This window comes from Eurosta solidaginis, chromosome 5 (genome assembly GCF_040869045.1).
Source record: "Eurosta solidaginis isolate ZX-2024a chromosome 5, ASM4086904v1, whole genome shotgun sequence".
Lineage (NCBI taxonomy): Eukaryota > Metazoa > Arthropoda > Insecta > Diptera > Tephritidae > Eurosta > Eurosta solidaginis.
In genome coordinates, this window is record NC_090323.1 from 149,587,727 (window position 1) to 149,610,877 (window position 23,151).

The 23,151-nt window shown below is 37.1% G+C and overlaps 1 protein-coding gene across 1 annotated transcript in view; it reads left to right on the plus strand.

The window, feature by feature from the left end:
- Positions 1 to 19,243, plus strand: part of LOC137252239 (uncharacterized) — a 59,006-nt gene extending 39,763 nt beyond the window's left edge. Inside the window, exons 2-5 of the mRNA XM_067787669.1 lie at positions 12,679 to 12,860; positions 17,348 to 17,505; positions 17,581 to 17,758; positions 17,993 to 19,243. Of these exons, the coding sequence (XP_067643770.1) occupies positions 12,679 to 12,860; positions 17,348 to 17,505; positions 17,581 to 17,758; positions 17,993 to 18,176 (702 nt within the window). The 3' untranslated portion in view covers positions 18,177 to 19,243. The remainder of the gene's footprint in view (positions 1 to 12,678; positions 12,861 to 17,347; positions 17,506 to 17,580; positions 17,759 to 17,992) is intronic.
- Positions 19,244 to 23,151: the final 3,908 nt, after the last annotated feature.

A 23,151-nucleotide genomic window follows, 5' to 3' on the forward strand; every position in this document is an offset into this window, starting at 1 on the left:
TCTGATATGAGTGCCCAGAAATCTACATACCAAATTTCATCAAGATACCTCAAAATTTACTCAAGTTATCGTGTTAACGGACAGACGGACGGACGGACGGACATGGCTCAATCAAATTTTGTTTCGATACTGATGATTTTGATATATGGAAGTCTATATCTATCTCGATTCCTTTATACCTGTACAACCAACCGTTATCCAATCAAAGTTAATATACTCTGTGAGCTCTGCTCAACTGAGTATAAATACTAAGCAAGCCGTTGATCACGAAAGTATTGAAAAGATGAAAAGAAAGTATGTCGCTTAAGTCTTTCGTGTTGTATTGACGTGCCCAAGAAAGCTTACATATATTGATACGCACATACATACATATATGTATGTACATGCATACCACACATTCTGATTACATTTCCAACAAAAAAAATTTAACCTTATTTTGACCTTATTTTATTTGGGCGATCGCGTGGTGTGGGGGTAGCGTGCTCTGCCTAAAATTTAGAAACAAGTTTTTTTCTATTAGAAAATGTTTTTTCTAAGCGGGGTCGCCCCTTGGAAATGATTTGCCAAACCCTCCGAGTGTATTTCTGCCATGAAAAGCTTGCCAGTGAAAACACATCTGCCTCGCAGATGCTGTTTGGAGTCGCCGTAAAACATGTAAATGTAAATGCAAATAGCCGAAAGATTCAAAGAAAAATGCTGCAACAAGGTTTTAAATTTGACGGCCACTTAAAAAAATTTGAGTTTCTCAAATAATTATTTAATTTTTTCCGTTTTTACTTATTACATCTTATTGCCTTTGTTACTATGGACAGCAGTATAACCTTTAAGATGCATTGAGTGTCAGAAGCGTGAAGTTGTGGTATAACCATACGGGCTTCGATTGTTTTATTGCGAATTTATCCTACCCTGTAGGCTCTTGCTCAAATTAAAATATATATATGAATTTAAATTTAAGCAAATATTTTAAGAATTATTTTTATTAGTTATTAGGCCTCGATGCACTGCGACCTTTATTTAGATCTATTATGCTTAACCATACAGCATATTACTGAATATGGAGGCTCTTAATGTATTCAAGTACCTCTTCAGGCTTTTTACGCCATATGACGAAGGGATTTAGAGTCACGCCACATAGATGGAAGAGTCTCGGCCTTACCAGAGCGCCGCATTCGCAGAGAATATGAACTTGCGTTTTTATCCGCCAGCTCACAAAAGCGACAGTTTTGTGTATCTGATAGATTTAACTTACTTAGGTGATATCGTAGACTACAGTGTACCGTATAGTACCCTGTGCGAGTTCGTAGGTCCTCTCTGCTTAGATTAATGGGTTTGAGTGATACTCTTGTTGCTGGGATTAAAAACAATTAGGCCTATCTTTGCCCTGGGCATTCAATCCAGTGTTATCTGAACATGGTTTGTTTCACAGGTACTTATGGTTGCCCTAGTGTGTGCCTTTGTGAGTCCACAGAAGGGCTCTGGACCATAGAATGCTGTGAAAGCACCCTTATTGGTTAGGTTGCCTAACAAAACCTTGTTTTTGGCTTTCAGATCATTTAGAAATTCAATGTACTCATACACTGGCTTGAAAGTAATTGTGAAGACTGCAAGTACGTCCCTTGGCTACCTGGCTATCTGACATAATGAGGATACTCCTCCAGTATAAGTATCTTCGTAGACCTTCTTTACCGCAAACTTCTATTGCATGGATTTCTGCCTGAAAAATAGTGGGCTAACATTGTTATCGATTTCTTGAAACTCGGCACATAGATGCCAGATCCCGTTTTTTTGACATCTAATTTTGATGCATCCGTGAAACAGACCTCTGAAACAGGGTCTGTATATTTTGGCGAATTTTAGCAGCACTAAGCTGTTAGTAAATAGAGGCACAACAACAATAAAACATACATGAATATATGAATTTAATTCATTTACACACGTACATAAAAGGTGACGAAGAATAACTCACGCACACACTTGTGGTCATCAGTCGGAGTAGTTGCTCACACATACAAACGCATATATGTAGCTCAATTACCAAGCAGGAGATACAGCAGTTCTAGAAGGCGAAACGTCTAGACTTTAGCAGAAATATGCGAATGAAGTAACGGAGAGTATAAAAGCAACGCAAGCTGAGTAGTCAGTAATAAGTTTGATTTAAAAACGCTATTAGTTGCAAAGTGAAGTATAATTGTGAAGTATAATTGTACTATTCCCAAAGTAGTCTAATAAAGACCATTTTACAATACAGAATATTGGCGTGATTTATTCAACACTTTAGTGATTCGAACGTGAGCTGAAAGTTTCAAATAAGCGGAATTTCCCTAAATTTGTTACAATATGAATGCCCTATTTCCCAAAGAGCTCTGCCCTTTCTGATGGTAGGGGCCATAGCATCACGTAGTTGTAATAGGGGACCTCCTATGCATTTTCTTATTACCTAAACATGCCCTGTCATGTTTCCGGTTTTCAGCTCAAAGGTATTTTAAAGCTTAAGTGTTGCCACTCCATTAGCTCTATTCCCACTTAGGCTGTAAGTTCATCAGCAGGGAACGAACTAGTCGATGCAGTTTGCTTCATTTCTTTATTGCTGTACTTTGCGTGGTCTTGGGCCATCAGATTAAGGAAGCATAGTTCACTTTTTGCTTCACAACAGTATTAAACGTCCAATATACCATTTTGGAAAATATGGGGGCTGTTTTGGAGTAGAGTCGAAGAAGAAAACTCTTGTTGCCTTATTTAAGGCAGCAACTACATGGATGAGCAATCTACGCGAGAATTATGTCCAGTGTAATCCCTAGATATTTTGCTTCCATGGAAAATCCGAATTTGGTGCCACCTAGGGATGGTTCTGGCATGGTTAGATTTCATCTCCTCGTAAAAGGCACTAGAATAGTTTTCTATGATGCGCAAGGGCGGTTGTTGTTTTCTTGTTCATCCCAGTGATGCAGATTCCTTCTCTTCTATTTTATTTCATTTTATTTTGTTTAAGTTAACTGTATATTTTTGTTTTATTTTACCAAAACCAGCGACGCTGCATGCAGAACTTCTGCTTTCAATTGCTTCAATTTTGGGCTTTACTGCTTTCACTTATTTACACAATTTTTTGTTGAGTTCCTCATATACAAAAGTGTTTTTTATCCAATGTTCATTATCGTATAATTTGCATTCTATCATTCACTATTTATGTGGATTAGTGGGGCAAAATATTTATATGTATTTTCGTGTGCCATGCATTTTCTTTAATTATTTTAAACCATTTTTTTCAGCAGATGTTAAAAATTTCAAAATATGTATTTTGATTACAATATATTTTAAGAATAATAAATAAATATACTTTCAAATAAGTAAATTTTTCAAATTTCTTTTTGCCTACTCCCAAAAATGGTAATGTAAATTAGACAGACAACCGGTTGAGCAGCTGCCAAATAAACACATACATTTGCATAAATTTGTAATTAACAACTTCTAAATCAGGAAATATTTAGTGAAAGTGGTATCGAATTTATTTGTTAACTTTTATTGACCTACAAATATTTACTTAAGAGGATATTAATAACACTGTGCGAAATATTGTATTTGTGGGAGGGACGCAACAAATTAAATGGGGGTTACCCACTGGAAGAAGCTACAGGCGTGCCAAAATACTGCTCTTAGAATCGCCACAGGCTGTCTTCTTTTGTCCCCAAAACACCATCTACATAATGAGGCGAGAATACTCCCCATCAGGGAGAGAAATGAGATGCTAACCAAACAGTTCCTGTTGAATACCCAGAAACCTGACCATCACAACAGACATCTGATTGATGAGCCAACACCGCCTAGGGGCTTAAGGAGTCATCTCCGTAAACATTTTGAGGAAATACGGCACCTAAGAACTCAGCCGTATGAAGTAAAAAACCACAAGCAGGTCCTTGGTGAACTCCACAAACAGGCGTCGGACCTTTATGCCGGGAATTGCCCGGTGAATCCAGTACTCAAAGAACAGTACCCAAATCTGGCGGAAGAGGAACGCATACTCCCCAGGGAAACGCGAGTCACTCTAGCTCAACTTCGTTCTGGATACTGTAACAGGTTAAACTCTTACCTGTCCAGAATCAACCCCGACATACAAAATGTATGCCCCGCTTGCAATGTGTCCCATCTCTTTAATTGTGATATGGAACCAGCCTCTAATACCCCTTTCATTATGGTCCACCCCTGTTTAAACAGCAAGTTTCCTTGGACTCCCGTTAGAGGATATTGCTGGCAATTTGTGATCGGTCGCAGCTGTTAGGTGGGGCGAAGCACTGCTACAAGAACAACAACAAAATTGTATCGTAGACTTCGGGTTTAGTTGCAATCAACTTTTGTTGGTCAAAATAAAAAAAATAAAATTTTCTGAAGGGGTCATGTCACTCACATAAGAGATCCACCAATACATTACACAGAGGATCAAAAACTATTGACTCTTATTTTTTTTTTAGTTTCACTAAAAAACTCGTAAAAATTATTTCTTTTCGAATATTTTACTTTGCTTGGTAAATATTCGGGTTTTTATTTCGTTGGAAAAAGCGATTTACATAACATTGTTTGTGAGGTTACTGCAAAGTTCTTCATACACATTGTAACGAATTTACTGCAAATCCTCCTAGTTGCAACCTTCTGCTAAATTCGAATCACTAAACTGTTGAATAAATAACTCCAATATTGAATAATGCAATAATGGTCTTTATTAGCTTACTTGAAAATAACACTTATAAATCGCAACTGATGGCTTGCTTAAACGAAACTGATTTTTAAAATAATACTGCTATTGCTCGCTAGATAGCGTCTTAAATCGAACTGATTCTAGCGCCTCTACTATTGCTGCCTTTTATACTCTTTCATTTCCTCGTTGCGTCTTCTAGGCGCTTCTGTTCTAGAATCTACTAATTGGTTATCTGTTATAATTATAACTACAGATGTACGTGTATAGCTCTCATATGCGCGTTTTTTTGTGAGCGACACTTCCACAATTATAATTGCATATCTCAGATAAGATATCTGCATGTGTTTGTGCGTTGCTTCTCCGCTGCGTGTACGTACATATGTGTAGACATAATGATTGAATTATTGATGTGCATTCACGTCACTGCTTAGCATCGGCTTAGAGATGACAGTACCCCTCAGTGTTGCTAATATTCGTAACACTGCCCTCCACCTAAGTCTGATCGTCCCGATCAGACAAATATCTCGATCTAACCGCTGCTAGCCTCTCCAAATGAACCACCCTTCTATTTCGTGGTTTCCCAATTGTTTGTAAGCGGTAGATGACACCACTGATCCTCTTCACAACTATGTACGGGTCTTCCCAACTGCACCGATATTTGGATGGAACACCTTTCCGCCGGTGAGGGTTGCATAGCAGTACCAAATCTCCTTCCAATAAACCTTCCGAATTAAAGTTATTGTCATGCCAGTGTTTCATCTGACAACTCATTACCCTGGGCCGTTCCCTCACACTCTTGTCTTTGGCCAATGAAGAACTACTTCGCAGAGCTTGATCTTGACGGATCGACTTTGTATCATCAGTATCGTCTTGACGTTTCACAACAGTAGTACGCGCTGGCTTGAAACCACCTTTACATTCTTTCTGGAAAATTCGTTCCTTCATTTTTGTGCGTCCATTTGTTTTTGTCAATGCCAGTGTTTCTCTCGCAGGTACTTTTGATTTCGCTTTATTTGGCCCATTCGATCCATCAACCTTTGCGTTTGACCTTCGTGGTCTTTGTCGAGTTTTCTCCACCAGTACTCGATTACTACTGAACCCTTTCGCCAAACTGAAGTTAAGTGGTATATCCTGGTTCTTATAACGCATAATCCTTCTCTGCATGTCGATCCTGATGTCATGGTCAACTAAGAAGTCCACTCCCAATATGACTTCATCAATAATCTCCGCTACAACGAATTTGTGTAGAACTATGACCTACCCAATTAAGACTTCACATACCACTTCTCCCTGGACTTGATTACACTCCCCAGTAATCGTACGCAATCTTTCTACAGGTAATGGCTTTACTCTCCTGTTGACCAAATCAGATCGGATCAAGGAATTAGATGTGCCCGTATCGACAGTCAGTACACGTTCTTTGCCATCCACATTTCCTTTGACGGTAAGACTGCTCGATTTCCTTCAAGTTTGCGAGATAGGTATCACACGGCATTCAATAGCTGAGGCAAGTTCTCGATCTTCACATTTGAATCGCTCTTGTTTATCTCCTCCAGCAAAGTTGGACCAGCAAAGTTGGAACTACCATGACCGGTGCTGCAATGACGTGCAATGTGACTTGGGTTACCGCACTTGAAACACTTCATAACTCCGGCATTTTTTTTGGTGTAATCCCTTCAGTGCTTTCAAAATTGTGTCTACCCAATCTGGCCTTTCCACTTCCACGCGATGAGCTATGTATGCGGGCTTACTCAAAAGTGACGCTGTTTCCTGAGTCAGTGCATGGGATACCGTTTCAGCAAATGTTGGCTTTGGGTTCGCATATGTAGCTCGGTTCGTTTCGGCCCCCCGTATTCCATTTATAAAGCTCTGAATTTTAACCCTCTCTGTGTATTCCACGGGTGCGTCTGCATTTACGAGATGGGCCAATCTTTCAACATCTGACGCAACTCCTGCAAAGTCTCATTCGCCTTTTGGTAACGATTTTGCAACTCAATTTGATATATATGTTTCCTATGCTCGCTTTCGTAACGTCTCTCTAGAGCGCTCATCAATGTTTCATAGTTGTTCCGTTCGTACTCTGAAATTGTATGTAAGATTTCAGCAGCAGGCCCTTTCAATGTCACGAACAGTGCAGCAACTTTATCTTCAGCATTCCAGTTGTTCACTGCTAACGTCTTCTCAAATTGAAGCTTGAATACCTCGAAAGGAACAGAGCCGTCAAAAGATGGAGTTTTTACCTTCGGATTGCTCGCTGGAACAGCTGGGCGATTTAGTTGTAACTGTTGCATAAGACCTTTCAACGCTTCTATCTCGGCATCAATTTTGTCCTCGAGTTGTAAAATTTTTGCATCCTGCTCTTCCAGTTTCGCAAAGAGCTGCACTGATACCTGTACCGAAATTTTTGTCGACATTCCAGATATACGTGCCTCTTGCGCTTCCAGTTGAGATGATATATATGTCTTCTGTTCTTCCAATTGAGATGACATTTGCGACGCCATTTCTGAAATGCGTGCCTCCTGTGACTCCAGCTGAGATGCCATTGTCGATGTTTGTGCAGATATTGTGCTCGTCACTGTCTGCGGTGTTTCGTTTTTTTCTTCCATTGTTGTTGTTGTTTTGTCGCTATCATAATGAAAGACATACTCCTCAGCATTGATTCCTTCAAAAACCATAGCTACACTTAGTCGTCTTTGTAGCTGGGATTTATCACCAAAAGTAGCGAATCCACGGACTTCCAACTCCTTCAGTTGCTGGATCGTCAATTCACTCAACTTTTCCATGCCCAAGTTGTATTCGAAGTCTTCGGAATTTATTCAACAATTCCTCTTCTGACACCAATTGCAACGAATTTACTGCAAATCCTCTTATTTGCAACCTTCTGCTAAGTTCGTATCACTAAACTGTTGAATAAATAACTCCAATACTGAATAATGCAATAATGGTCTTTATTAGACGACTTGAAAATAACACTTATAATTCGCAACTGATAGCTTGCTTAAACGAAACTGATTTTTAAAATAATACTGCTATTGCTCGGTAGATAGCGTCTTAAATCCAACTGATTCTAGCGCCTCTACTGTTGCTGCCTTTTATACTCTTTGATTTCCTCGTTGCATCTTATAGGCGCTTCTGTTCTAGAATCTACTAGTTGGTTATCTGTTATAATTATAACTACAGATGTACGTGTATAGCTCTCATATGCGCGTGTGTTTGTGAGCGACACTTCCACAATTATAATTCCATATCTCAGATAAGATATCTGCATGTGTTTGTACGTTGCTTCTCCGCTGCGTGTACGTACATATGTATGTGTAAACATAATGATTGAATTATTGATGTGCATTCACGTCACTGCTTAGCATCGGCTTAGAGATGACAGTACCCCTTAGTGTTGCTAATATTCGTAACAATATTGTAACGAATTTTGTGAAATTCCGCTTATTTTACACCTTCTACACCCTAAATTGTTGAATAAATAACTCCAATATTCAATAATGCAAAATGGCCTTTATTAGACTACTTTGAGAGTACTTCACAATAAAAGATATACTTCGCAACTGATAGCGTGCTTAAATCAAACTGATTGCTGCTTACTCAGCTTTCGCTCCTTTAATACTCTCTGCTGTCTCGTTCGCATATTTCTAGGCGTTTCTTCTGCTAGAATTTTTTACTTGGTTACCAGCTATACGCGTCGCGTTTGTACCTGTAGCTTATAGCCTCTCGCATAGCCATATGCGCGTGTATATCTGAGTAATGATGATTGCATACTTTTGTGAGTATCTCAGATATATGCATGTCTTTGTGCGTATCTCTCCGCTGCTTGTATGAAAATAGGGGTAGACATTATGATTGATTTGTTTATGTACAAGTGACTGCTTAGTATCGGCTTAGAGATGATAGTATCCCTTAGTGTTGCTAATATTCGTCACAATATTTTAAACCAAACAATAACGTTAAATCTTAATTATCGCAACAATTTCCTTTTTTCTTTTTCTATTTCTCTATTTGATTTCTTTGCATGTATTTGAATGGGTGGCTCGAAAAACGTTGTAAGCGTAATTTTTCTCAAAACTAGTTTTTTTCCCGAATTACCGTTAAAACCACTCTAGATAATGTCAGATGGCGCTCGATCTGCCGTTCCCCATAAAAATACGTGCAATCTACTCATAGTGCATAAGATAGTGTTAAACGCATCTACATGAAAAACTGCTTATGTGACGGGGCTTTTATGCTCAAATGTAAACAAACGCAGCGGTGTATACCAATTTTGTTGCATGCAATTATCGCACGCCCGTTTACACCAATCAACTCTCAGATATTGTGGAAATTGGAAAATCGATCAATTCAAACGGAGTTTTATACTCGTACACCGAAGTTTAAAAACATGTCATAAAATTTCGTTCAGTGCGTCATTAAAAACGTCTTTTCGCCTTCCTCAAAATTTTACATTTTGCGCTTAAAACAATTTTCAAGCCACCTATTCTATGGTTTGTGTTGGACTTGCTGTAATCTTATGCATGCCAGTAACATCGTCACAATCACGCAAGATGTTGTGTTTTTAAATATAAAGGAACTTCAGGGAATTGAAAATTTTTTTGCCATTCACATACAAAATTTCGCGAAGCAGTTTTTAATTTTGAAAAACTGTGGAAAAGAACAAAAGAGTGGGAAAAATGATTTCACTTGCATAGTGTTAAAGCATCTTTAGCCAAAGCAAATGTCGAATTCTTCTTCTTATGCTTTGCTTGCAACAAAGTTGGAAGTTGGTTACTTTTTTCATGTCAGTATCGCACGATTTGCTGTTCTCCGTAAAAATACTTGCAATTTACTCATCATGCAGGAGATTGCATTACATGCATCTATATGAAAACCTTCTTATGTGACGGGGCTCTAAGATTTCGTTAATTTCCGATCATTGTGCGTGCCTACAAGTGACGAATGTTTACCAAAATGACAAACCGTTCACAATAGTAAATAGCCTGGATCACCTGTTAAATCACTGTTCGACAAGGTAATTCCCTGCAAAAATCGCGAGTACTCCATGCACGCATGTATGGAGTACTCGCTATGGACCAAGCGATTGCTCCAAAATTAACCACAATTCATACAAAAAATATGTTCCAATTACCATTGCGATGTCCTAGGACTGGACCATATACTCCAGCTCAGCATTACATCAGAGTAATCCATGGAGTACTCCATAATGACACAAGTGGACCACATGATCCAACGATTTTTGCAGGGTTGAAACATTTCCTCAATAGCTTTGTTCTAACAGTTTTGTAAATGACTGGTATATTGCATTATTTATATATTTGTAAATTTTTGCTTAACTGACTGCTCATATATTCTGTATTAACTAGATTTGAAAAATTAATATTATTATGTAGTCTGATTTTCTATAGACTCATTTAAAAGAAAAGTTGGTTGGAAACACAAAGGAACAATTAAATTAATTTACCGCAAGCATTCCATTTGCTGGCCCTTCGCTACAGCCGTTCTACCTGGAAGCTTATTTGACAGGTAGGTGTGGCAATTTCCAGCTGCCGTGGTGTGGTGGTAGCGTGCTCCGCCAACCACTCCGAAGATCCTGGGCTAACGCCCCGGACAAAGCAAAATCAAAAAATTGTATAAGGAAGTTTTTTCAATTAAAAGAAAGTTTTTCTAAGCGGGACCACCCCTCGGAAGTGATTTGGCAAGCATTCCCAGTGTATTTGTGCCATGAAAAGCTTCTCAGTTAAAAGTCATGCCGTTCGGAGTCGGCATAAAATATGTAGCTCCCGTCCCGCCAATTTGTAGAAAAAATTAAAAGGACCACGACGCAAATTGGAAGAAAAGCTCGGCCTATAATCTCTTCAGAGGTTATCGTGTCTTACATATTTTATGGCAATAGAGAAATGAAAAATGAATTTTGGCAAGTTAAACATATTTTTAATCCTCAATTGCCAAACCTACCTAACAAATAAGCTGACTGAGAGAATGACTGTCGTGAATGAAGAGAGAATGGAGGAAAGGCTTGTTTATTTACTAGCAGATTTGAATTGCCATGGATTGCCCATGATTGTCCGTGTATACTATTGTGTTCGTTTCTTAAAAGTTCCTTGGAGAATGAATTATCACAGCATTAGAGGCTTCGTTCCCGTATGTATGCATTTTGATGTATTTCGGCACGTAGTTGGAGGCCGAATGGCGAGTGTGAACAAATATTAGAGCTTTCGTGACTAGGTAATAACCAACACTTCGAGAAATAAGTTTTGATCACACATCTATATATATAAAAAGAAGTGTACATTTTGATTGTCACTCCATAAGTCGAGAACGGCTCGACAGATTGCCATGAAATTTTTAGGAAAAATATAGGAAGGAGAGATAATGGTTAGTTGATTTTGAAATCCCAAATCGGTTTAGCCATGGAAACGTATTTCCCACATATCAATCATCACCAAATTTTGGTTATGGGTATCTTCGATCAACGGGAAGGTTTTAGGTTAAAAATAATTTCGATATATAAAAGGGCGTGGCACCTCCCATACAAATGGAATCTTTGGTACTGCATACCTTTTGAAGGTATACATGCCAGAACATTGAAATTCAATGAGGAGTTATATGAGGTCAATCCCTAACACCACCAAGAAAATGCGGAATTTGGAGAAAGGAGGCGTGGCACCTCCCATACAAATGGAATCTTTAGTAATGCATAACTTTGAAGGTATACAAATGGAATATATTATACTGCATATATCTGGATGTCGTAATGGTAGGATAATTAGAATTGGTAACGAGCTATGTGACATTAAGTCCTAAAACCTCCAGTAAAATGTGGAATGGGGAAAAACTATGGCTGCCGTACAAACTTAAGTCATTTTAACACCTAAAGTTTGACTGCATTGTTGAGTTTAGCTGTTATGCCTTTTGGACGTTTAGTAATCTGCCGCTGTTAAAAAAATTGTTTAGCTTCAGTCTATCTACATCTTCTATAAAAATCAAATTCTGTGCGTGTGTTCCGTATGAAAACGTGTTTGCTATACTTCGATCATCACCAAATTTTGGCTCGAGGTTCCGTCGATCAAGACGAAAGTTTTTCATATTTCAGAATTAAGAATTTTAAATTTAAATGTTTTTGTTTTTTGGCTATGCGAAAGAACTATCTTAGCTCCCAAAATGATCATGTTAACAAAATCAATGATCGCTTTCAAAATAACTTTCCTGGTGAAGTGACGAAATATAAATCGATCGACGCAGTTACAGATGGAGATAAAATTGTGAATTATCCAAATGAATTTCTATACTCCTTAGAACCAAAAGGAATGCCTGCGCATATATCAACTTTGAAAATTGGCTCACCAGTCATGCTTCTTCGGAATGTAATCAAAGCAACAATCATCAGCGGTAAAAGCAATACAATAATATAAAATAAGATACAAGAATAAAATGATTTAACAGAAAATTTCACCAAATATGCGTACAAAATTCAATTCAATTTACAGAACAATAAATTAAATTATCAACAAACAAAACAGAAAAAATAACGCAACATCCATTCGATCTCGGGCGTTACAACGTGCGCCTGGTAAAGCTAGTCTTTTATAATATCAACGAGCACACCCGGCACACGTTGTTCTGCCCAAAATTTGGTCCAGCTGCATAACTTTTAAGAAGTTTTTACCTCTAACTATCCCCCCCCCCCCCCCCTTTCCTTTATCCTTTTACTCACTCCTCTCTCTGCGTTTCTTTCTCCCTCTGAGTCTTTTCCATCCCTTATTTTCTCTAGCTACCCATGACAACAAAATTGTTTCTAAAAAAATAAGGCGTGAACCACTCTCACCATTTTGGGGTATGAAAAATAGATACGATCCGATTCTGAGACCTACTCAATATGATCACAAAATTTCATGAGAATCGGTAGAGCCTTTTCGAAAGAGTTGAACCACAAAGCTGTGATACGAAAATGTTACATATAAAATAAACATACTTTTTTTTATTTTCAGCTAAATGTGGGAATAATCGTCATAGCTCTTAGCATACATATTTCGGGAGCGACTCTTTGGCCTAGTTTTAATAGTGAAAACGCTGAAAAATGCGCCGGAGGAGCGGGATTAAAATATTTATCAGGCGATGCATTGATTGATTCATCAGACTGTCTGGGGCCAAATAATACTCCTTATCCAAGGTAAAATATGAACACTTTTGCTATGATCTAATCATCCTATAATATGCGAAGAGTTCCAAGCAAAAACGCAATAAATGACACATACCGAGTTCCTAGGTTAAAAGGAAAAAAGTTCCCAGTCTTAAATGGAGCCGCATTTTGAAATGACATAACTTTCATATCATATATATTATTGCAGTTGTGAAAGTACAGACCTACAGCCAAAAAATCACATTTATCGGACAGCGAGATTTGAAGTTAAGACAGGTAGTTGGTTGTAATTATTGCGTTTATTCTGAAAAAAATTATTATTATTTATTGTTAAAATATAATTAAAATTACAAATTAACATAATTTACATGCACTAGCTAGCAGGGCTATCGCCTTAAAAAAATTTATTTATTGCGTTTTGGTTTGAAAGTTATTGCATTTTGAGCACTTTGGCGTGAACAATATTTACTATTTATAGAAAAAAGGTCTGGTGCCATTATTTCAGCGGTCCTGGAAAACATGGCTGGATCAAGTGTACCATTTTTCTCATATTAGTATTCCAACATGAAGTACATGGCCATGGCTCCTCCTTTGTTTGTGAGCAGTCCATTAATTAAATTTGGAGATTTGGAATGTTCGCTCTTAGATATTCTATGGAGTACTCTGAAGAAGTGTTTTGACCTGGGGGAGTATGCCAAGTTGAAGTAGGTGATTCTCGTCTAGGATATCACTATGTAAATTGGACCACGTTTTTCATGCGTATGAGGGTCAGTTGTGGTGTAATCGTATACTCATTAAACACTCCTAAGGTAGTCGCTAAATTGTCCTAAAGGAGTATTCCAGTACTTCACAACTTATCCTTAATCATATCAACATAACAAAAACTTCAGCTTAAGATTGTATGAAATTATTGCGTTTTGCTATGAAAAGTATTTCTTGGTATGTTCCACAATAGCTAAACTTTCCGTTTAACATCTCATAAAGATTATTGCGTGGGTTTTAGAAAGGAAAGTGAAATCCCATCCATATCTCAAAAATATGTACTTATTGCGTTTTGGTTTGGAATTCATCATATGTGACCCGGTCTATGAAGAGGTGACTTATGACTAAAAAAAAACAAGTAAGGAAGGTTAAGTTCGGGTGTAACCGAACATTACATACTCAGTTGAGAGCTATGGTGGCAACATAAGGGAAAATAACCATGTAGCAAAATGAACCGAGGGTAACCCTGGAATGTGTTTGTATGACATGTGTATCAAATGAAAGGTGTTAATGAGTATTTTAAAAGGGAGTGATCCTTATTTCCATAGGTGGACGCCGTTTCGTGATATCGCAATAAAGGGGACCAGGGGTGACTCTAGAATGCGTTTGTACACTATGGGTGTCAAACGAAAGGTATTAATGAGTATTTTAAGAGGTCGTGGGCCTTAGTTCTATATGTGGACGCCTTTTCGAGATATCGCCATAAAGGTGGACCAGGGGTGACTCTAGAATTTGTTTGTACTATATGGGTATCAAATGAAAGGTGTTAATGAGTATTTTAAAAGGGAGTGGGCCTTAGTTCTATAGGTGGACGCCTTTTCGGAATATCGTTATAAAAGTGGACCAGGGTTGACTCTAGAATGCGTTTGTACAATATGAGTATCAAACGAAAGGTGTTAATAAGTGTTGTAAAAGGGAGTGGGCGTTAGTTCTATGGGTGGACGCCTTTTCGGGATATCGCCATAAACGTGGACCAGGGGTGACTCTAGAATGCGTCTGTACAATATGGGTATCAAATGAAAGGTGTTAATGAGTATTTTAAAAGGGCGTGGGCCTTAGTTCTATAGGTGGACGCCTTTTCGAGATATCGCCATAAAGGTGGACCAGGGGTGACTCTAGAATTCGTTTGTACGATATGGGTTTCAAATTAAAGGTGTTAATGAGTATTTTAAAAGAGCTTGTGCCTTAGTTCTATAGGTGGACGCCTTTTCGAGATATCGCCATAAAGGTGGACCAGGGGTGACTCTAGAATTTGTTTGTACGATATGGGTATCAAATGAAAGGTGTTAATGAGTATTTTAAAAAGGAGTGGGCCTTGGTTCTATATGTGGACGCCTTTTCGAGATATCGCCATAAACGTGGACCAGGGGTGACTCTAGAATGTGTTTGTATGATATGGGTATCAAATTAAAGGTATTAATGAGGGTTTTAAAAGGGAGTGGCCCTTAGTTGTATATGTGAAGGCGTTTTCGAGATATCGACAAAAATGTGGACCAGGGTGATCCAGAACTTCATCTGTCGGGTACCGCTAATTTATTTATATATGTAATACCACGAACAGTATTCCTTCCAAGATTCCAAGGGCTTTTGATTTCGCCCTGCAAAACTTTTTCATTTTCTTCTACTTAATATGGTAGGTGTCACACCCATTTTACCAAGTTTTTTTCTAAAGTTATATTTTGCGTCCATATTGGCGGCCACCGTGGTGTGATGGTAGCGTGCTCCGTCTACCACACCGTATGCCCTGGGTTCGAACCCCGGGCAAAGCAACATCAAAATTTTAGAAATAAGGTTTTTAAATTAGAAGAAAATTTTTCTAAGCGGGGTCGCCCCTCGGCAGTGTTTGGCAAGCGCTCCGGGTGTATTTCTGCCATGAAAAGCTCTCAGTGAAAACTCATCTGCCTTGCAGGTGCCGTTCGGGGTCGGCATAAAACATGTAGGTCCCGTCCGGCCAATTTGTAGGGAAAATCAAGAAGAGCACGACGCAACTTGTAAGAGAAGCTCGGCCTTAGATCTCTTCGGAGGTTATCGCGCCTTACATTTTTTTTTTTTTTATATTTTGCGTCAATAGACCAATACAATTACCATGTTTCCTTCATTTTTTCGTATTTGGTATATAATTATGGCTTTTTTTCAATTTTCGTAGTTTTTGATATCGAAAAAGTGGGCGTGGTCATAGTCGGATTTCAGCCATTTTTTACACCAATACAAAGTGAGTTCAGATAAGTACGTGAACTGAGTTTAGTAAAGATATATCGATTTTTGCTCAAGTTATCGTGTTAAAGGCCGAGCGGAAGGACAGACGGTCGACTGTGTATAAAAACTGGGCGCGGCTTCAACCGATTTCGCCCTTTTTCACAGAAAACAGTTAGTTCCTAGAATCTAAGCCTCTACCAAATTTCACAAGAATTGGTAAATTTTTGTTCGACTTATGGCATTAAAAGTATCCTAGACAAATTAAATGAAAAAGGGCGGAGCCACGCCCATTTTGAAATTGTCTTTTATTTTTGTATTTTGTTGCACCATATCATTACTGGAGTTGAATGTTGGCATAATTTACTTATATACTCTAAAGATATTGACTTTTCTTTTAAAATTCGAATTAAAAAATTTTTTTTTTTAAAAAGTGGGCGTGGTCGTTCTCCGATTTTGCTAATTTTTAGTAAGCAGACATATAGTAATAAGAGTAACGTTCCTGCCAAATTTCATCATGATATCTTCAACGATTGCCAAATAACAGCTTGCAAAACTTCTAAATTACCTTCTTTTAAAAGTGGGCGGTGCCACGCCCATTGTCCAAAATGTTACCATTTTTCTATTCTGCGTCATAAGTTTAACTAGCTTACCAATTTTCATCGCTTAATCCGTATTTGGTAATGAATTATCGCACTTTTTCGATCTTTCGATATCGAAAAAGTGGGCGTGGTTATTGTCCGATATTGTTCATTTTAAATAGCGATCTGAGATGAGTGCCCATGAACCTACATACCAAATTTCATCAAGATACCTCAAAATTTACTCAAGTTATCGTGTTAACGGACAGACGGACGGACGGACGGACATGGCTCAATCGAATTTTTTTCGATACTGATGATTTTGATATATGGAAGTCTATATCTATCTCGATTCCTTTATACCTGTACAACCAACCGTTATCCAATCAAAGTTAATATACTCTGTGAGCTCTGCTCAACTGAGTATAAAAAAGCTGTTAACAGCTGTTTCTCGCAATTTCTTTTTTGAGACATAAGCCACCTTTTCATAGACCGGGTCACATATATCGACCTATTCTAATAAAAAGGTCGTAACATAAAAGTTTTGTTATGAAGAACGCATCTCAGACATTCTGTCAATAAGCTCGTATCTCAGCGAAGCGGTTAGTAAAATTGTATTTTAGGAAACCGATTGCAAAAGTTTGATTGAAATAAGAAATGTTTACAGAAGATATATGAACTAAATTTAGTTTAATTTCTTTTCACAATTCGTTAACTACTTGAAATTCTAACTACATTATAGAAGACACATAAATCTATATTTTGGTACGTCTTTTGCGAATTCGGAAAGGAAATAAATTAAGTTAAATTCAAAGCATTTTTGACACCAAATAATTTTTTCAGTTGCAACCTTTTCAACCGATTTCTTGAGATACGACTTCGTCCAGATACGGCCTTATAAACAGAATGTCTGAAATACTTCCTATTGTATTAAAATTTCTTGATAACATTTTAAATTTTCAAATAAACTTTGTTTTGCAGCGCGGCTGTAGCACGCACCTTCTCAAATTGGAACGGTAATTCTAGGCGTGGCCGCCAAAGCAAATTCCCTTCAAGTTTGGATCCGGCGATAACAAAAAGTGCTCTTTTGCGAGCTTATGACGAAGTGAATAATGATGTTCCTTCCAATAATCGTTATGGTAATTTAAAAAATAATTCACTATAATTCTTTAATATAATGTTTGTTAATTTATTTAAAACAAAAACACATATAGGACGTTCATTATCGAATGGGCAGGTGAGCCAATGTAGAGAAACACCGTCTCGTCTATGCAAAACCCGTTACAATACAACGGCCCCAATGTATGGAGTTAGTTTAACATCTGGGCAACCTGTGACTATTGTACAGAAGTTCCCTGATTTATTACAACAAGTTGTATTCGAGGTTTGCGAGTAAGTAATATTTTATTATAAGCATTTATCCTCAACGCAATGCTGATTGTCGATTTCTATGTGATATTGTGAAAACAAGTTCTAAGATAGGGCGTTTACGATTCTTCAGCTCAGTTAGTATGATTTCCCACCAACCCTCGATATGTAATCTGTCTGATAAAGATTAAAACCAGTTAATCTCGGATTTAGTTCATATTTCAACTTTCAACTAAAAAATTATCTGTGCATTTTCAGATCGGGTGAATGCGATGTTGTACGTGGTGAGTGTACTCAAACTTATGTGCCGTACCTATTTCTTGTCATACCGCTGGGTCCGGTCACACTAACAGGTCAAGATTATGTGTTGGTAGAAAGTGGATGCGTTTGTAAACCTAAATATTCGACAGGAGCAGCGCAGGAGCCAAATATGATACCGTAATTTCACATCGGAACCAAATAAATCTGTCTAATATCCAAATTTAATGTACTGACAAATACGTGTACGTGTACATGAATAATTGATCATTGAACATGGACATTTGAATGCAAAAGGCAAAGTATTTTGTTACTTCAAAACAATGGGAATACTCCCAGTCAACATTAAGTAGTTACTAATTTTAATTACCTACTTAATTTTAAATTTGAATACTATTTGCAATGAACTCCCATTTTATATGTCAAACAATTTTAAAATTGATTTCAACAAGTTTTCTTTGTTGCAAATTTATAATTATTCGGAGAGTTCAGGATCCTGTGCAAATCGACTACGGAGTGGAATATCACCCTATACGAGTATCGGCTACCGTTTTCGAAAATGTCCTATTTAAAAAAACGTTTGAATAACGCCCTATATAGGAATTTTTTTCAAAAATCCTCTATCTCCGAATTCGGTTGAAGACCGCCCGACCTTAGCTCAAATTCAATATTTTTTGACATTAGCTGGGGGTTTATAAAAAAAATACTGACATAGGGCTCTCTGAAATAGGGTATTATTTAAATGTTTTCTGAGATAGGGCGTTTCCGAAAAGGCAGCCGAGATGGGGTGCTTTTCCACTCAGCAGTCCGAATGGGTTTGTATAATTGCATTTGCAGACTGGTTTAGTATATTTACACAATATTATTAATATATTGTGGCTGTGTATTTAGAAATACACAACATCAAAGTTTGATCAAACACTAAAGTATATTTCTCCAACACAGAATACAAAAGAAAATGTGCACAGAAAAAATTTAAAATTAGAAAAGTTTTTTGCGATCCGTAGCTTATATTTGCTATTGCAACGTTCCCAAAATCAAAAGCACAAAACTCTGAGCTGCCTAATTATGTTATTTTAAGGGCCAATTAATGGTGGCTTATGACCATATAACCATAACCAGATAAAACTGCTGATTGAACCCACCTTATGGAAATCAACGTAAGCGATTAATGGTGCCATACCATGACGCTAACGCCATAACCATACCATAGCCAACCAATTGTTTTTTGGTTTCTCGCCATATCCATAACCTAAAAATATTTGAGTTGGTGAATTTAATAACTTTGTGTGGGTTTTATTCATTGTTTTGGATACGTTATGATTAAGAGAGTTATTTTTTGTGGAATATGTTTGTAGTTTTTTGCGTTTTCTTCATTTTTATGAAAATTTTACGATTTTTAGGTTAAGGCACCATTAATCATTAATCACATTGGAGATGGTTATGGATTTGGGTTACGACTACGGCGTTAGGGTTACGGAAGTTTAGTTGGCCCTTTAGGTGTAAAATATTTTAGTTTAGACATATTTAGGTAAATACTAGTAATATTTTAATTACGAGTATTTGAGTAAATAAGCCAATAACAGGGTTTTCTAAAAAGTTTCGAATATAAGAAAAAATAGAGTAAATAAACCCTGAAAATGTTTACGCTCTTAAATGCATGCCAGCGGATTATAACTAGCGATAGAACTTTTAGAAAAAGTATCGATACCGGTCCTCATAAAAAGTACTCGGATCAAAGTATCCATGCTGGTACTCATACTGAGTCTAAGGTATCGAATATACTCGATCCAAGTGAATAGTTCGGAATTTTTATTAATTGAAGGAATTTTTTTTTTTAAATAAGATCGATTTTTTTTGAATTCAGTAGAAACCACGTAAGGAAGTTTAAGTTTGGACCAAACCGAACATAATATAGCAATTTGTGTGCTCTTACATATATTTTAAGGATACATTTAAAGATAAACGTCACGAATATTAAACGATTTAAAAGATTTTTAATCGACTAAAGTATTCAAAAATTAGTTTTCAGAGTTAGAAAAAGCAAGCATCCCAAGTGTATTTTTCCCATGAAAAGCTTCCCAGTGAAAATTTATCTGCCTTGCAGATTCCTTTGGGAATCGGCATAAAATGTGTGAGTCTCGTCCATCAGTTTGTACGGAAAATTAAAAATAGTACGACGCAAATTGGAAGAGAATCTCGGTATAAATCTCCTCGGAGTTAAATCGCGTCAGGTATTTATTTTTTATGGCATTAAACGTTCTGTGGAGAGATTAACTAAATAGAAGAGGATCAGAACGATTTTCCTATTTTTTAAGCTTTTGTACTTTGCATTACCATATCTCTAGTGGTAGTATTGTTATGGACCATATACATATATATTGGACATTTTTTAAGATTGATGGGATCTAAATATATACCAATGACCATATTTCCCCCAATTGCCATCAGCGGCTTTTGATTTATGCCTTGCAAAACTTTTTAATTTTCTTCTTCTTAATGTGGGCGGCGCTACGCCCATTTATAATATTGTAGTAAATTTATATGGTAACTTTTTTTGTTATCCACTCGTCAAGTTTCACCACTTCATCAGCATTTGTTAAACCATTTTTGAAAGTGGGCGTAGTCTGTAGTCGTAATCTGATTTCGATCATTTTCAATACCGTCCACCAAAATTTCACAGTAGAACGAAAAAGCTTTATTGCATGACAAGTTAAAAGGTATTGAAATTTTATGGAGTTACCAGCTTTTAAGTTAGTGATTCTGGGTAGTAAACACATACTTTTCTTTTACCACCATATGCCATTATCAAAAAGTAGGTTTAAGTCAAATGCGGAGCTTTTATCGTATCGTCGACGATCTTAGTTTATGCTCATATGCTCAAGTTATTGTGTTAATGGACTGAACTTTGTTGACCATGGCACTTGGTAAAAATTCAATACTTTACTCAGTACTTGGAAGAAAGCATCGAATTCGAAATACTCGAGTATTTTTTGGAAAAGTATCGATACTATTACTCAATACTCGTATCGTTCTATCACTAATTATAACCAATTTTGTATGTTGATGGGCAAGGCGAAATAAACTCCAGTTGGCAAGTCTGAAGTTCTGTTATATTTATAAAAGCAACATCTTGCGCTATTGTGACGATGTTCGCGTCTGCATCAAAACTCATGAACATGAGAAAATTCATTGTGACGCGACCATTATCGCCAATCAGTTTAAATTATGTGCCTTATCCAAAAGTGATGTATACTATGTTTTAACGAATATGCACATTTAACAGAAGTATGTGTAAGATTATCTATTTATTTAATAATTACATATATATATATATATATATATATATATATATATATATTCTAATTTAGGTTAAATATTAATAATTCAATAATGTAATCATTCGATATACATACATATGTATGTATCTGCAATATTTTTGCATAGATATATTAATTTAAACACTTTAAATTAGTAATTTTTCAATTAAATATTTATATATACTAAGCACAAATGTGAAAGCTTTGCATTTATTGAGTATATGTATGTACAATTAAATTATATTATAATTATAAACGTTTAACTTTAACATGTCTTAAATTTCCTTTTATTAGCCGTGTTTTTTAACACGTGTATATCCGTTTACGCTTAAACTTTATATTGACTGCTAGTCGACAAACTATAAATACACCTCTGAAATTGCTGCGCATAAATTTTGTCCTACTAAATTTAAATACGCATTATACTCAGATGTAACTGAAATATGTGTCTTTGTTTCACCCTCTACACTAATTCTATGTATTCTATGTGTGTCCACAATTCATCGCAACTGATTCAGCTATATGTTATACCCTATGGCCATCAGAGCGTTGCGTCTCCGCTTTTCGGTACACCCTGTTGCTGTAGCTAGTTGTTTAACCACAGCCGCTAGATGGGTCTCCTAAGCATTATCTAAGCGAAGATAGGCGTTTTTTAACACGCGCAAACGAAACGTATACGCGCGTGTTAAAAAACACGGCTATTAATGTGGAATTTTTTAAAATGCGGTACCACTGTTTCCATTATCGCCATGGCCATTCCGAAAGGATCTTCTGATTTTGAAGTCTTCGGAACTCGGATGGCTGCGTAAACCTCATGGTCGTGACGGTAATGGGAGCAACATTTTTTGCAGGTATGAGTGGGTCAGATGCGAGTGTTATCATCGGCTAGCTAGTCAAAGTATATGTAGCTTAGCGAAAGTTATGTAGCTTAGGTGACTTATTTTTTTATTTTGTATGGGTCGCAATCCGTTCTCAGGTGTTCTTCCACGGTTCTTTTAAATTGTTCAACCATATCATAATAGCCGTGTTTTTTAACACGCGTATATCCGTTTACGCTTAAACTTTATATTGACTGCTAAGAGACAAACTATAAATACACCTCTGAAATTGCTGCGCATAAATTTTGTCCTACTAAATTTCAATACGCATTATACTCAGATGTAACTGAAATATGTGTCTTTGTTTCACCCTGTACACTAATTCTATGTATTATATGTGTGTCCACAATTCATCGCAACTGATTCAGCTATATGTTATACCCTATGGCCATCAGAGCGTTGCGTCTCCGCTTTTCGCTACACCCTGTTGCTGTAGCTAGTTGTCTTACCACAGCCGCTAGATGGGTCTCCTAAGCATTATCTAAGCGAAAATAGGCGTTTTTTAACACGCGCAAACGAAACGTATACGCGCGTGTTAAAAAACACGGCTAATAGCATTGTGAATGAAACTAACGGCGTTATTATGTATAACGCAAAGCGACGCAAGGAGTCACTTTCACCCAAGTGAAACCAAATTCGTATCATATAAGAGCATTCATTCACTTCAGTGACTCTCGGTGAATATCGGTGACTGCAGGTGATTGTCTTACGTTTTTATACCTTTCATGAAAATGAAATGGTATATTAATTTCGTCACGAAACCGAAAATTGTAAGTCCTTAAAGGAAAATAGATAGACCCACCATTAAGTATACCGAAATAATCAGGTTGAAGAGCTGAGTTGTTTTAGCCATGTCCGTCTGTCCGTCTGTCCGTCTGTCCGTTTGTCTGTTTGTATGCAAACTAGTCCCTCAATTTTTGAGATATCTTGATAAAATTTGGTGAGCAGGTGTATTTGGGTG